This window comes from Antedon mediterranea, chromosome 7, assembly GCF_964355755.1.
Source record: "Antedon mediterranea chromosome 7, ecAntMedi1.1, whole genome shotgun sequence".
Classification (NCBI taxonomy): Eukaryota; Metazoa; Echinodermata; class Crinoidea; order Comatulida; family Antedonidae; genus Antedon; species Antedon mediterranea.
Window position 1 is genome coordinate 513,493 of NC_092676.1, and position 14,617 is coordinate 528,109.

The 14,617-nt window shown below is 31.7% G+C and overlaps 1 protein-coding gene across 6 annotated transcripts in view; it reads left to right on the forward strand.

Moving 5' to 3' along the window:
* The window catches only part of LOC140055071 (catenin delta-2-like), a 60,717-nt gene that overhangs the window by 37,898 nt on the left and 8,202 nt on the right, over positions 1-14,617 (forward strand). For all 6 annotated transcript variants that reach the window (XM_072100261.1, XM_072100265.1, XM_072100266.1 and 3 more), the window contains 13 exons: positions 461-531; positions 803-1,331; positions 4,748-4,846; positions 8,407-8,536; positions 9,068-9,257; positions 9,650-9,697; positions 9,999-10,150; positions 10,458-10,575; positions 12,076-12,208; positions 13,031-13,118; positions 13,566-13,749; positions 13,961-14,111; positions 14,411-14,546. In XM_072100261.1, the coding sequence (XP_071956362.1) occupies positions 461-531; positions 803-1,331; positions 4,748-4,846; positions 8,407-8,536; positions 9,068-9,257; positions 9,650-9,697; positions 9,999-10,150; positions 10,458-10,575; positions 12,076-12,208; positions 13,031-13,118; positions 13,566-13,749; positions 13,961-14,111; positions 14,411-14,546 (2,029 nt within the window). The remainder of the gene's footprint in view (positions 1-460; positions 532-802; positions 1,332-4,747; positions 4,847-8,406; positions 8,537-9,067; positions 9,258-9,649; positions 9,698-9,998; positions 10,151-10,457; positions 10,576-12,075; positions 12,209-13,030; positions 13,119-13,565; positions 13,750-13,960; positions 14,112-14,410; positions 14,547-14,617) is intronic.

Genomic DNA, 14,617 nt, shown 5'->3' on the forward strand with positions numbered 1-14,617 from the left:
CTTTCATCCCAGTGTTTAGTACTGATTTCCTAATGGTAAATTTATAATTTTTCAAAGAGGAGAGAAAGAGATAGTGGTGTTGACGTGATGATTATTGTAAAAAAATCTAATAAAAATTAGTATAAGTTTAAATTAAATTAATAAATGATGTTGCTCAAAATAACATTTTTGGTTTCACAATCATGATTTCAAAAATATAATAGATACGAAAGTAATACTATTATTAAAAGTTAATATTATTATTATTATTATTATTATTATTAAAAGTTCAGAAACTGTTGATAATTGTATAGTATCAATAAATAATTCTATAAAGGAAGAAAAATACTAAAAATAGAAGGAAAAAAAAAACAAACCAGGACACAAACTTTGCTGCTGTCATAGGCAGGCAGGCAGGCACTGTCCTAAACTCTCCTAATACCATTAAATAAAATGATAAATTGAGCATTTACTATTTCAGATAACTACATGGCAATGAATGGGAGTGATGATTATGAGCGAGTACCTGAAGCACAAATAGGATCAATGCAGGTAATGTTGAAATGTCTCATGTAAATACTGGCATCTCAAATATTTAGGATTTAACTGGAGTCCTCTTTTGAGTTTTTAGGAATGCCCTTTAGTTTATTTATGATTGTCCTGGAAGACTCCGGGACCTCTGGTGTCTTCTTCAAGAAAACATAACTAATCTTCCAAAATAAGCAAATTGTTCCGGAAATCTGAGAGAAATAATAGTTTCGGATTGCAGGCATAAAAGTTATGGTTATGAATACTGAAATGCTTTTTTTTTTAAAACTTGCAGAGACACGGCCAATATGATGGACATCACGGTTCCACAGGATCTTTACCACGCAGCATAGACGACTATTCAGCCTCACCAGCACATCATCCACACATGGACGATTATCACCATCCATACGACAGAGAAGAATATAGCTCACGTGGAGACTACGAACCACACAGGGAATATGAACCACAATCAGACTACCGCAACCCACCACCAGCCGATGGATACGTGGATGACCGATACGGCCGCCACTCACCGGATTATGTGTCCGGATCTCAGTTAAGACATCCCGATTATCCGTATAACGGACCACCGTCGCCAGTTGGTAGTGACCGGTTCAGACAAGCACCAGCAAGGTACAGCGATGATGGATATATGCCAGAGGAACAGTACGGTAGGGGACCGGAAGCGTACCGAGCACCGTCACCGCAAGGTAGTGAGCGATTTAATGAGAGGTATGTTGGAACACCTCCTGGAACGTACGCACCGCATTTTGACGATCAATACCGAGATTCACCTACTTTACCACGTAATGGAAATTATCGTAAGTTATTTTTATGTTCAACTCTTCAAAAACATGTCCACAACCTCATTTTTGGTGCAGGTTTTTCGAGACTATAGTTATAAAAATATTTAAAATCTCGTCTTTTTATTAATTTATTACATTTTTTGTATAGTTGTTGAACTTTCAGTTGTATGCATGGTTAATATGTACTTTTTAATAATTTATATTTTTTGTTTTGTTTTAATTATGATTGTTTATTTTTCATTTTGTTTATCCCTGCATGCAACATGTTATTTGTTAAGGTGTTCATGATACTTATGGTCCTTACCCTTCTCCTCATTCCAATGCTGTTGACCAAATATGGGATATGTTACCAGATGAAGACCCATATCAGAGTGAGGTTCAATATTTGCTTGATGTGTGTTTGTTGTTTGATAAATTTATATAAATCGTGAAGAATCATTCTCAGCGCTATTAATGAAAAGTGTGAAAATTTGAGTATTCTATAAATGTTGATGTTAAGATGCAATTACTATTTCTTTTATTCAAAGCTGTTTGAGTACGAGTTATGGAAAAAAAGCTAGAAAATATATATTCAAAATAAATTTCATAATTCATACTTTCTTGACTAATCAACTAATACTGCCGTTCCTTAACTTGCTTATACCTAATATTAACCTTTGTGTATGTAGTATTTATAAATATTTTGCTGTTTTTAAACACAGTGTTTCCGTACATTCAATGCCAAAATGAACAGCTAGATTTTCTGAACATTGTGAAACGAAATGGAAACGTTTCTAAAATTGTGTATTAAATTGATAAATAGCTGCTGTTTCATGTTTTGAATCATGTAATTGTACTAGTAATACCTGTTGTGATTATGATGATTATATTCTGCTGAAGCAGAGTAGGCTTCTTAAGTGTTAAACTGATGATTGTTGAGTTGGGTTTTATGTGAAAGCTCCAACATTAAATAATGGCAATGAAACATGCATTGTTTTTGCCTCTATCATATACACATAGTATGGTAACTATTAGTCTATTTGCTTACTATGTTTTGCATAGTGATGTCAGCTTACTATATTGACCTAGGTGTCCAGGTCTCACCCCCTGTCAATGCTAGAAATGTGAGTGTTCATGTCACAGCAGTCTCCTAGTACAACATACTAAATTATCTATAGGGGGTGTTTGTTAATGAACAAGATCGTCGTTAAAAGATCAGGTGCCACTGTCAATATTAAGCTGTGATGTCATCGTCGTTGGTATCTTTTACAAATATTCTTGTCGCCTTCATGCAGTACATACTACTGTACATGATAGGCGTGTATGTTATATTGTGGTTTTTACAAGTGCTCTTTCTTCTGTGTAGTTTGGCTGGTTTTGTTTATCTTTAGTCTGAATTTGCTTATTATGTCTGCTGTTTCTAAAAATAGCATATTCTGATTTTTCTGGTGTACTGTATATTGCTTTGGTGATGCTACTGAGTGTTTTGTACTGGATTTTATTGGATAGCAGTACTGTATCTCTGACACAAGGTCAAAGTAACAACATTATGGCGCTCATATTGATGGTAATCCGTGTCTTCACATTCAATGATTATATGAAATGTAATAAATTATAATTTTCCATCATAGAGAAATTTGAAAGAGCTTTGGAGAAATTGAAAGGTAAATTGTAGTATTATGTTTATGCTTTCTAATTACTGCCATGTTCATTGTTTTTCAACTTTTATTTGACGTTATAAATTTTATTACTGTTGTGGACTAGGTGAAGAATAGCGTGTATATATATAAACATTATTTAGACACGAGACTGATGAACAGCACAACTCGTTCAATCAATATTGATTGTTGTTACACAAGTTTGTGATAAAGTATGAAGGAGTTATAGTATAAAGGGGGTTGTACTGTATCACTCAATAAATGGCTTTCGCCATTGTAATGGTATAGACTACTCATACAATTAATTCATGTCTAAGAATGTTTAGCTTAACCCTTTTCAATCTTCAATTGCTTGACTAGACTGTAATTGCTGCTTGTACTTTCTTTACCACAAATACCAGAAAGGAAATGTGGTTCTTGAAACTTTGATATGTGTCCAATTTAACTTTAGTTTAAAATCGCAAATAAAATACTACATTAGGCGTCATTTTGTTTTGCAATTATTATAGGATAATTCTGTATGCTTGTTTGTTTGTATTATTCTGTAATGTTGTTATTCCCTTCAAGAAAATGTCGACTAAAATCACAACAAATGTAAAACTTTAGAAACTAATATTTTCCTACTTATTTCCTTTTTGCCACTAATTGTGTTTTCTTTCCTCGTAATATTTTTATTTGTTCTATAAGTCCGTACACGCTATTGTGTTATTTGCTTTTAATGTAAATAAACAGACAATGGGAACCCTGCTAAGAAGTCAAATAGGTCTTCATGAATGCAAGAATTAGGCTTTGGCTCAATAATAGGAACTACTGTAGTGTGGTTTAGTTTTAGGGCGTGATTTAGTTTTAGGGCGTGATTTAGTATTTGTAGTACTGCAGTGTAAGCCGTATGACCATCAAGTTTAATTACTATAATAATTATCTGCTGTTTTTAACTGTACCATTGCTGTTTTAATTGTGCCACAATACAGATGAATTGATAGCATCTTTGTTTGCAGAACTCTACACTTTGTTCCATGGTTGAATGACGCTATTTAGTACTGACGACAGGGTTTGGTTTGCATACCAATTCTGTTTGAACATTGTTATCTATTCTTACGTTGCTGTTTTTGTAAAACCTGGATTGGATATTTTCACCAGCCGTAGTAGACAACAAATACATTGGATATTAACCCAGTTTAGTTGTTCATACTTCAAACTTCCTTATGAATTGTGTTACTTTGAATTGTGTTGGAATTTTGATGATTTCTTTATTATCTTTGGAATAATACATAAAGTTGAGTACTGAGCTGACCTTATAGAAGTGTTAGCATTATGCTGTAAAGTAGTATTAATGTACAGTACATGGTGAGCCACAGTAGCTGTATCTTTTGTACGTAAAACTCTTTGAAATATTGACATATTGTGTTGTGTAGGTATAAATTGTGTTGTGTAGGTATATTGTGTTGTGTAGGTATAAATTTACCTGAGCTTTTACCTGAGTTTGTACTTTAATCTTAAAATAATCTTAAAATTGCCAATTGAAAGTGAATACAAAATAAATGGAATATTATTATTAATGGTATTGCATAACATAAGTGTATGTGTGTTTAAGACTAAATAGTCATAAAAACTATTTCACAGGTCATTTACAGATCATCCATATTTTTATTGCTGTGATAAACTTACAAGAATATTTTATCGGACAAATTGATTTAGCTAATATTCATTCAACCATATCCTCTATTTCCAATGGATTAACAATAATTCTTGTTTTTTAATGTCAATGGTGTGTTTATTGTTTGTTTTTTTTAGGAGACACGTACGATCCAACTACAATGGATTCAGCACCTCTTGCCAGTATGGACCCTAGAGAAAGCCAGGACAACCTACCCTTCTTACACCCTGAAAAAGGTAAAGATCCATAGTCATTTTGATAATTTAGTAGAACCACTTCAGGACCCAACAAAGTGTCCCCTTTAAGGACACCCCCTAATAAGGGCCTTATTAGGGGTGTCCACAGGTCATAATGTTAAAACATAACGTGTTTCCTCTCATTCCTTTGACAGGAAGATTTTCCCATATTTCCTCTATTTTTTTTTCTCTATTTTATACTTATTTGTAATCATTAAGATTGTATTTATTATTATAGAATATCGCATTAACAGTTTTATTCAGTTTAATATTTTCATTTTCTGAATTATTTGATTAAGTTTATTATTTTTATAAGCAAAAACAAATAAGAGAAAAGGTAAAAATAGGCCAATGGAAAGCATTAAAGAAGTAGCAACTGCCACGCCCATTTCATCAACGGCCACATATACACATGTATTAGCAGCTGACACGCCCATTTCATCAAAGGCCACATCTACACATGTATTAGCAACTGCCACTCCAATTTCATCAAAGGCCACGCCCGCACATGTATTATCAACTGCCACGCCCATCTCATCAAAGACCACACCTACACATGTGTTATCGAAGGAAAAATCTCCTGTTGCGATATTAAAAAACAAGCATACAGTTGTAAATACCCCCAGTAATGCATTACCAAAGGACACTGAATCAGGTACCAAAAGTTAGCAATTGGTAGTTGTGCTTATTGTATTGGTCCTTGCTCAGTTATCAATGGAGCTTGGCGCCCTTATACTTGCTAAATTTGTGATAATATTTGTACAGTGATAAGTAGATACTAAGCTCATAACAGAAAATGTCAATGTAGCATGTGTTCAATCCAGTCTACTGTGTTAACACATTCATTGTTAGTAGTATACTTGGAGTCAACTCCAAGAACTCTTGTAGTAATGAGTATTTGTGCTTATAAATTTACAGTATTACTATAGTACAGATATTGAGTAGTGTCCATCAAAATTGTAAATGTAGAATTGACAACAAACTAATAATACAAAGTGTCCTTGCCATTAAAAAACATTTAAAAGTGATAGACTACTGTAGCAAATTCAAACACATCTTTTCCTTGCTTATTCTGTTGCTTTCCTGAAGAGAAAACAGACAAGAAATTACATGTCATAATTTTAAATGCACGTTTAATACAAATACAACTATCAAGTCCAAGAAGATGAATTCTGAAAGTTGATGATTCATGTTTAATGAACTTAGTAATAAAATGATGAACTTAGTAATAAAATGATGAACTTAGTAATAAAATGATGAAATGGAGTAAAGCAGATGAAAATGAAGATTAAAAATGAAATTGATTTTAAACAAATTGAAAACAACTATCTAAATTGACCATCGTAGTAGATTATAGATATTAGCTGACAACAGTGTACGTGGAAGCCTACAGCAAATAAGCTGCTCCTGATATGAATATTATGAACAGTGGCTAATCCAATATTGACCACCATGTATTAAGCTGCTCCTGATATGAATATTATGAACAGTGGCTAATCCAATATTGACCACCATGTATTAATATTACTTATTATAAATTATACATAAATAAAACCCTTTGGTATACATAACTGCCTTTTTCTATGAATGTTGTACACAGAAGTGTGGAGGTTTATCATGATTGTAATCCATTCCGTGTTAATAACTTAGATGTATTTTTTATATTAGGCAATAGATTAAATGTAATAGTCAAATATTTAATTTATTTATTTGACCAACAAACAATAAAAACAGGTCAGGAAAAACAAAAGCGACGTAGGCCACTATAACTCAATGAGTCAGTAATTCCTTTATACAATGTAAAAAAAAAAAATTGATTATTAATATTATTCAGTTTGGTTTCACTAAAAAATCAAAAATCAACCATGACTGCTTATTTATTAACAAGATAAAAATTAGTTCTTTCACTGCAGTTAGTTAGCAGGTGTTGAGATCATTAAAAACTGAAATTTATAATAACCGGCCTCAAATTAAGATTACTTATGAAGAGATTACGAAAAGTGTTGACTTAATTAAGTAAGTAATTATTTAAAATCTAGTTCATAAAATAATTAGGTCAACTAGATTGATGTCCAAGAAGATTAAAAATGAAAAGGAAGGTGACAAACCATGTTGTTTTGCAGCAAAGCATTTTCACTGTAATTATGTGGTGTTACCAAAGACATTACATGTGTCTATTTCACCCCTATAAGATAATGGTACATTCTATGAATGTTGTTCGAGTATCCCTTCACATAACCTTCATCATTGAATGAGATGTAACATTTCTAAATGTATCACCACTATGTTCAGCTTCATAATAATTAATATTACCATTTTATAAGTTTGTCTTGGCAATAAAAGTGACTGAAATATTGTTAGAAAGTAGCTAGAATTTGAAGCTGTTCCATTCTCTCGCGTGCTGAAGCCAGATTCGATCATAATCCAGTAATATAACATTTTGTCATGAAAATGGTTTTGAAACATGTTTGTAGGATAGCTTGTAGTAATGTTGACATTTAAGTTAACACTTGCTCTAGATATGCCAGCAACAATTCATACTTAAGTATAGATACAGTACGGATGTTTTACTAACTAGTTTTAAGAATTAAGATAGTTACTTAAGTACAATGAACGAACTCCATAACGGTAGGGTTAAGATAGATTATTAGATTGAGTTGTCTTGAATGGATAAGATGACACAAAGTCTTTAAGCCAGTCTCTATGATTCATCTTATTCTAATGAATACTTAAGTCGTTTAAAACATGTGATTGATGTCTTTTTTCAGCTTATTTTGAAAAAATGTATTTGTTTACGAGAGGTAAGGTTTGAATAGTTGAATGGTGCAAGATATTTTTCAACCTCTATGACTCTTAAATTTTGACATTTCATTTGAATATTGTCTTGTTATAATTATACAATATTTGTTTACAAGGTACAGTATAAGGTAATAGTTGGTGCAGGTATCTTTGTAATGGAACTCTCACATCATTTTCTTCAATTTCCTGCCAATGTATTATGTAATCACAATGCATTATGATTATGTATACCATTTTTTAAGTCTATGGAAATAAACACATACTTACATTGTGTCTGGTGGAGTGTTAGTGAAACATCTTAAAATATTATTTTAATGTCAAGAACCTAGAGGTATAACTAAATTAAATGCTTCAGACGTGTTGTATGTTTTATATTATTTCCGTGCATAAGGCTTGATTTGCTTTTCTTTATAGCTTTGTTTTACTGTATTATGATTTTGTTTCTTTTTTAATTTTCAATATTGTTTTATTTATCATTATTTTCTTATTTTTGTGTTAATAAATGTTGGTTGTCTCAAATATATGAAGTATAAAACATATCACCATTTATTTCATTAAAATCAATGTTCCTTTCATTGCTAATGATGATGGCAACATATAGATTCACAACAGATAGATCTATTATCCTCAAAAAATTCTTTAATGCATCTAAAGTACAATCTTAGTTCCCAATACTCATTGTTGTTTTCATTTTAACTAATATATTATCTAATTTGACAACATAAAATGAGATCTAAGTAATTCTTATTTTTATTCACCAGGACTACGGGCACCAGACTTACAAGAGGTCATAGAGTATCTGGGTCATCGCGATCAAGCTATCGTAGCAAATGCTGCAGCCTACCTACAGCATCTCACATATGGAGATGACGGATTAAAGAATAAAACAAGGTGCTTTAAACATTAACAATATTCTGTGCTGTAAGATGATATAGATAAGAGGCTCAGGAGACTCATTCTACTGATTTTACCATGTAACTTTATCAATCCAATGTCAAATGCTTTTCACATAAAAATAAATTTTATTTGTAGGTTATTAAATTTATGTTAACCTTATTGTTCAACTGAATTCAATTTAACATTAATTTCTCCTTTCTCAATGACAATCAAATCAAAGTAAACAGTAAAATATAAGCAAATTAAGGGGGCGAAAATCCGAGAAAGCAAAAGCTTAAAAAGGGCCGGCTGCCCAGAAACATAATGTAATAAAGAAACACTTATACTTTGAAAAACAAGGAATGAATAGAGAAGAACAAAGATGGCAACATATCACTTTACCACGTTCAACTATACCAGAACACTTTCTTTTTTGTGTGTGTAAGGATACTAAATGTATAGGTGGCCTCTGAGCTTTGTGGAGGTTCTTATTGCTACACACTACATACGGTTTGTAAAACATTGTTAATTTGTTTAATTTGACAGAGGTTTAGGTGGAATACCAGCCCTTGTGAATCTCATTACGCATGACAACCTAGAAATAAGTAGAAGTGTATGCGGCGCCCTCAGAAACATCTCTTACGGCAAAGCAAATCGAGAAAACAAGATAGCCATCAAGAACGCCGGGGGAATACCATCTCTGATTCGCCAATTAAGAAACACTGATGATCCAGAGGTATGATTCAACAATCACATTTATATTACAAATGAACAAGCAAGATAATCAGGACACTGAGCTCTGACTTGCCAAGATAGAAACGCATAACAGTCCTTTGATCTTATGTCTGGCTGCGAAAAATACCAACAGTACTGTACTACGTACATATTTATTGTAGCGTGCAGTGTCTGTTAAGGGGCGTAGAAGTGATCATGTTGCAGCCACAGATAAACCCTTTGATCACTGTAGCTCAGCATCCTGTTGTTAGATAACATTTGCTTACTTACATTATTATTCCACCTTGTTAATGAAGTATACTTGTTTTAACAGAAGTTTCATATGAATGGAAAACACCAGTATATTTAATGTGATATTCTTCAATTCAACATGTTTGTCATTTGTTCCTACAGATTTATGAAATGGTTACAGGCACATTGTGGAACTTATCCTCAACAGATGTAAGTCTAAGTTGTGTAGTACTAGTAGTAGGTTTTAATTGTTAAGTATAAGTTTAGAAAGCAATTATGTAAAAAAAACTAAACTTGAACTCTGTTTACACATCACGCTTTTTTTGTCAAGCTAGTTTGATAGTGTAGACAGAGCTTTATACAGTGAATCATCAATTGTCTACATGTTTATTTTTTCTACATTTTAAGTTTTAATCCTTTTGTAAAGTAAAAATAATAAACCTCTTCATTCACCAATTGAAGAAACAGAAAATTATTGTTATGACTATTTGTTTTATGATCCCCTCACTAGGTATTGAAAAAAGCTATAGTAGATGATGGGTTAACGGTGCTTACAAAACGCATTGTAATACCACACTCTGGTTGGCCTGGCAATGTGCGAGACGTCAGAATGATGGACCAGCAATGGAATACAATATTCAAAAATACATCGGGATGCTTAAGGTAGATACTTAGTTTTCTTAATTTTCATTTATCTACTAAGAGCAAGATTTCACCATATTTGGATAATAATATGCTAATAATATGCTATTTGGATGATGTTAAAATGTACATTGGCAATCTCCATACCCGACTGCTGTCAATGCAGCCAGTTCCAGAAAATCAAGTAAAATAACAAATGGAGATTGATTTTCGATTGATTTTATTTGGCATCATATAAAAATACAGAAACAATTTGCAAGTAGTAAAACTGCATGATCCTTTATTCAAATAAAATTTTTTAATAATAATTTTTTTTTTTTTGCTTTAGAAATGTAAGCTCAGCAGACACAGACACAAGAAAGAAGATGAGAGAATGTGAAGGTTTTGTTGATTCTTTCTACTATGTTTTACTGGTTGCAACAAGAAGCAATGAAATGGACAATAAGGTGAATTTCAATTTTAGATTTAATTTAGAGATGCAATCAATTCATCTTTAAAACAATAGAAAAGATGATGCTACTCGTCTGTAACAAACATTCTTTTAAATTTAAATTATTATTTCTGTATTGTATATGAAATTATGATGGATGGATTTGGTTGTTTTAGAGTTGTTATGGATCTGTCATTCAGGACGAGATGGCAATTTATATAAAAGATTTATCTGTTCATGCATATAAGCCAATTATGCACAGGTCCGTTGATTACCAGGACTTTATTCCACTGATTTAACGTCTATCTTTCTTCTACAGTCCAAAAATGAAAGCTCAATATTATTGAAACTGAACACATTACATAGAGATATGTGAAGTAGCTTATTATAATACTTTGATGAATGTTGACGACACATTTATGCTTCAAATGCAGACACTAATCCGAATGTCGTTTATCAAACAAACATACTACTCCACTTGACAACATTCAATAATTCATTCATTGCATTTTAATCAAATGTACTGCTGTATTTAATTATTGATGTGTAATGTTGTTGCTTTGTTTGTGTGTTTTTGTAAGTAAGGGGATTCTTTTAAATCTATCCATTTTTAATGCTAAATTAATGGGATAATAGTGATATTACAATATTTTTAAAATAATATCTTATTCTGTACAACTTGTCTAATTTCATATAAATTGAGACTCCTAAAGTCTTTCTGACTTATATGACTCTCCCCCCACATGAATACTTCATTGCATTTATTATACTGTATGCATGTTATAATATTGTGGAAATAAAAATTGATTTGATTTGATTTGAAATAATAATAATATGGATTTATATAGCACACATACCACTCAAGAGTGCTGAAGGCAAATTTAAAAAAATGAAATTCAATATACAAAGATATATATAAAGAGAGTATAATATAAATTTAACAACCAAAGAAATAAACTTAGTGATAAATTATAATGTGTATAATGTATGAAAACTGTGTGTCTTGACCTTAAAACTAAATAATGCCTATTACTATAACAGCTCTGTGCACAACACAGTTAAATGTATTCTCAAAATCTCGCACACATTTAGAATTTGTGATAATGGATTTCAGTTGTACTTAGAAATATACTTAAAGCACATTTAATTTATTTTCAATGTAGCGCTTTACAATATACATCATTATGCATAAAATGTAATGTCATGTGAAGGATTTTCAAATGTTGCTATAATAATTCAGTTTTTTCTAGAAATATTTGATAGGGTACTTATTTTGTTTTATATTGTTTTATATTTTAAATAAACCAACAAGCATGTGTTAACTTTACCATTTGGATAAAAAAAATTTAAAACAGATTTTCAGTTACCCATAATGATTGTTAACCTAATCAAATATGCCTATTTAGACATAAACGTGTATACATACCTAGCATTTATGTTTACAGCTTGTCTGATGTTTTTTCACTGCAATTATTTTTGTTTCATTTATCAGTGACAAATGATTTGTTTTTATTAGGTTGTTGAGAATGCCGCATGTATTTTAAGGAATTTATCGTTCAAGATTGCATACGAGGCTAACCATCCTGACGCAATACCAGATAAAACACTTAGGAAAGATGGCACTATTAAAAAACCTGCTCCTAAGGATGGTATGTACACACCAGTTAGGAGAAAAACACAATAATGGGGTAAACCATAGGGTAAACCATAGGGTAAACCATAGGGTAAACCATAGGGTAAACCATAAGGCAGACCATAAGGAAGACCATAGGGCAAACCATAAGGCAGACCATAGTGTAAACCATAAGGCAGACCATAGGGTAAACCATAGGGCAAACCATAAGGCAGACCATAGGGTAAACCATAGGGCAGACCATAGGGTCAACCATAAGGCAGACCATAGGGTAAACCATAGGGCAAGTCATAGGACAGGATGGCTTATTATTGTATTAGGTTTCTGTCTTACTTTCTTTGGAACCCAATGTTTCCACAACTTATGATCACTATTTATATTTTGTTTTCCCTAAAGCCTTGTCTACACTATAAAACTGACACAAAATGTGATGCACCATAACACTACCATATTTGGGCACATCACTTATTTTGATAGTGTAGACAGAGCTTAAAGTTTGGTTCGGTACTTAAACTAACTACTGTAGTAGTAATAGTTCATTACACCTGTGCATCCACAGAAAGAGGACTTATTGCTTCTAAGATTTTATGACTCAATTTAGATCTATATTATGTAAATGATAATAGTTTTATATTGCACTTAAAATGCATGAATCAGTACATGAATTGGAAATCCGTACATTAATGTAAGAATCACTTAAACAGATGCTATAACAAAACTGCGTAATATATTTATGAAGTGACTTGGATAAATGGATAAATTTTACATATTTAATGAGGGATTAAAAACATTAAAGTGTATTTATTGTTCATTTGCTTGAGTAATTTTTTTTTTTTAGCTAAGAAAGCTGGTTGTTTCCCATCAACAAAGAAAAATGGAAAAGAAGGAGGAAAAACTGGAACACTTACAAAATCTGGAACATTAAGGTGAGTTTGAGACTAAGATAATGGATTGTTAAGACATTGTTAAGTACGTGCTTAGAATATGTTATACATGCTTAACAGCTTCTTTCCGCTTATAGCATTTGAAATTTCATCTTATCAAGTTTAACATGCTCTACATTAGATAATTAGTTGTTGAGTTTTATTTTCAATATAATGTTTTATAGTGGCTTTTTTAAATGTATTAGATACTTACCAGATGACTTACTGTTCCATATTTGGTGGTTTATTTATAAATATTGTAAATTATAAACTTATTGTATTCATTTTATAAAATCTAATTGCTTTTGATACTTAGATGTTTATACTAACATATATAATATATAACATATATAATACTAATAATAAATTACTATTTACTACCTATTACTACTAAGGTGACCTAGTAAAATATCTATCAAATTAAAATTATTATTTTTCCTTATTTTGTAGTAAACAGTCACATGACCAATACTTAGAGTTTCCTGAGAGGAAAACTCCAGCAAAAGGTGCAGAATTATTATGGCAACCAGAGGTTATCAAACCATATTTGTTGATATTGTCAAATTGTTCAAACCCAGTCACATTAGAGGCGTCAGCAGGAACACTTCAGAATATTTCAGCAGGAGAATGGAAGGTTTGTAAGACAGTTATATACTATGCCTTGTCTACACTATCAAACTTTATGTGACAAAAGAAAGTGTAGACGGAGTTTTAAGTCTGTGGTTACAATACAATTCTGCCAAAGAATATATAGGTAGTGGACAAGATACTTTAAATGAAGTTAAATTGAAAACACATCTCTTTTTTTGCTTGATTTTTAAACTTCTAACTGACTTTGTTTGTAGTGGGCTGGTTACATCCGTGCATCGGTACGCAAAGAAAAAGGTCTTCCGGTTCTTGTCGAGTTATTGCGAATGGATAAAGAACGAGTTGTCAAGGCGGTGGCATTAGCTCTGAGGAACTTATCCATAGACCCAAGGAATAAAGAACTCATAGGTATGAAATGCAATTATTGGTGTAATATATATATTATTTTTTTAATCTAAGTAATTTTGCATTCATTTATATCCAAGATATGTAACTATCACAAAGGTGAACTTGAAATTTGGCAATTCTTCCAAAAGTTTTGTAATGTTCCAAACTTCTCAAATCTTCTTTTATTTATTTATTTAGGTAAATGTTTTCTATTATAAAACTATATTTCAGTCACCTGTTTCTATGTTTTAAATTCTTTGTATAATGTTGAATGTTTCAATAAAATACTAATCTATATATATATCCATAATTATATGTAGGTAAATATGCGATGCGTGACTTAGTATCAAGGCTTCCAGGTGGCGGTGTTAACGATACCAAGCTATCAGATGAGAGTACACTAGCAATCCTCACAGCACTATTAGAAGTCATCTCAAAGAATATGGAAAATGCTAAGTAAGTCTAAGCATGGACTCCATGGTCTAAGTACATTATTCTGGTCTTTGGTATCATTCATCATTTTTTTT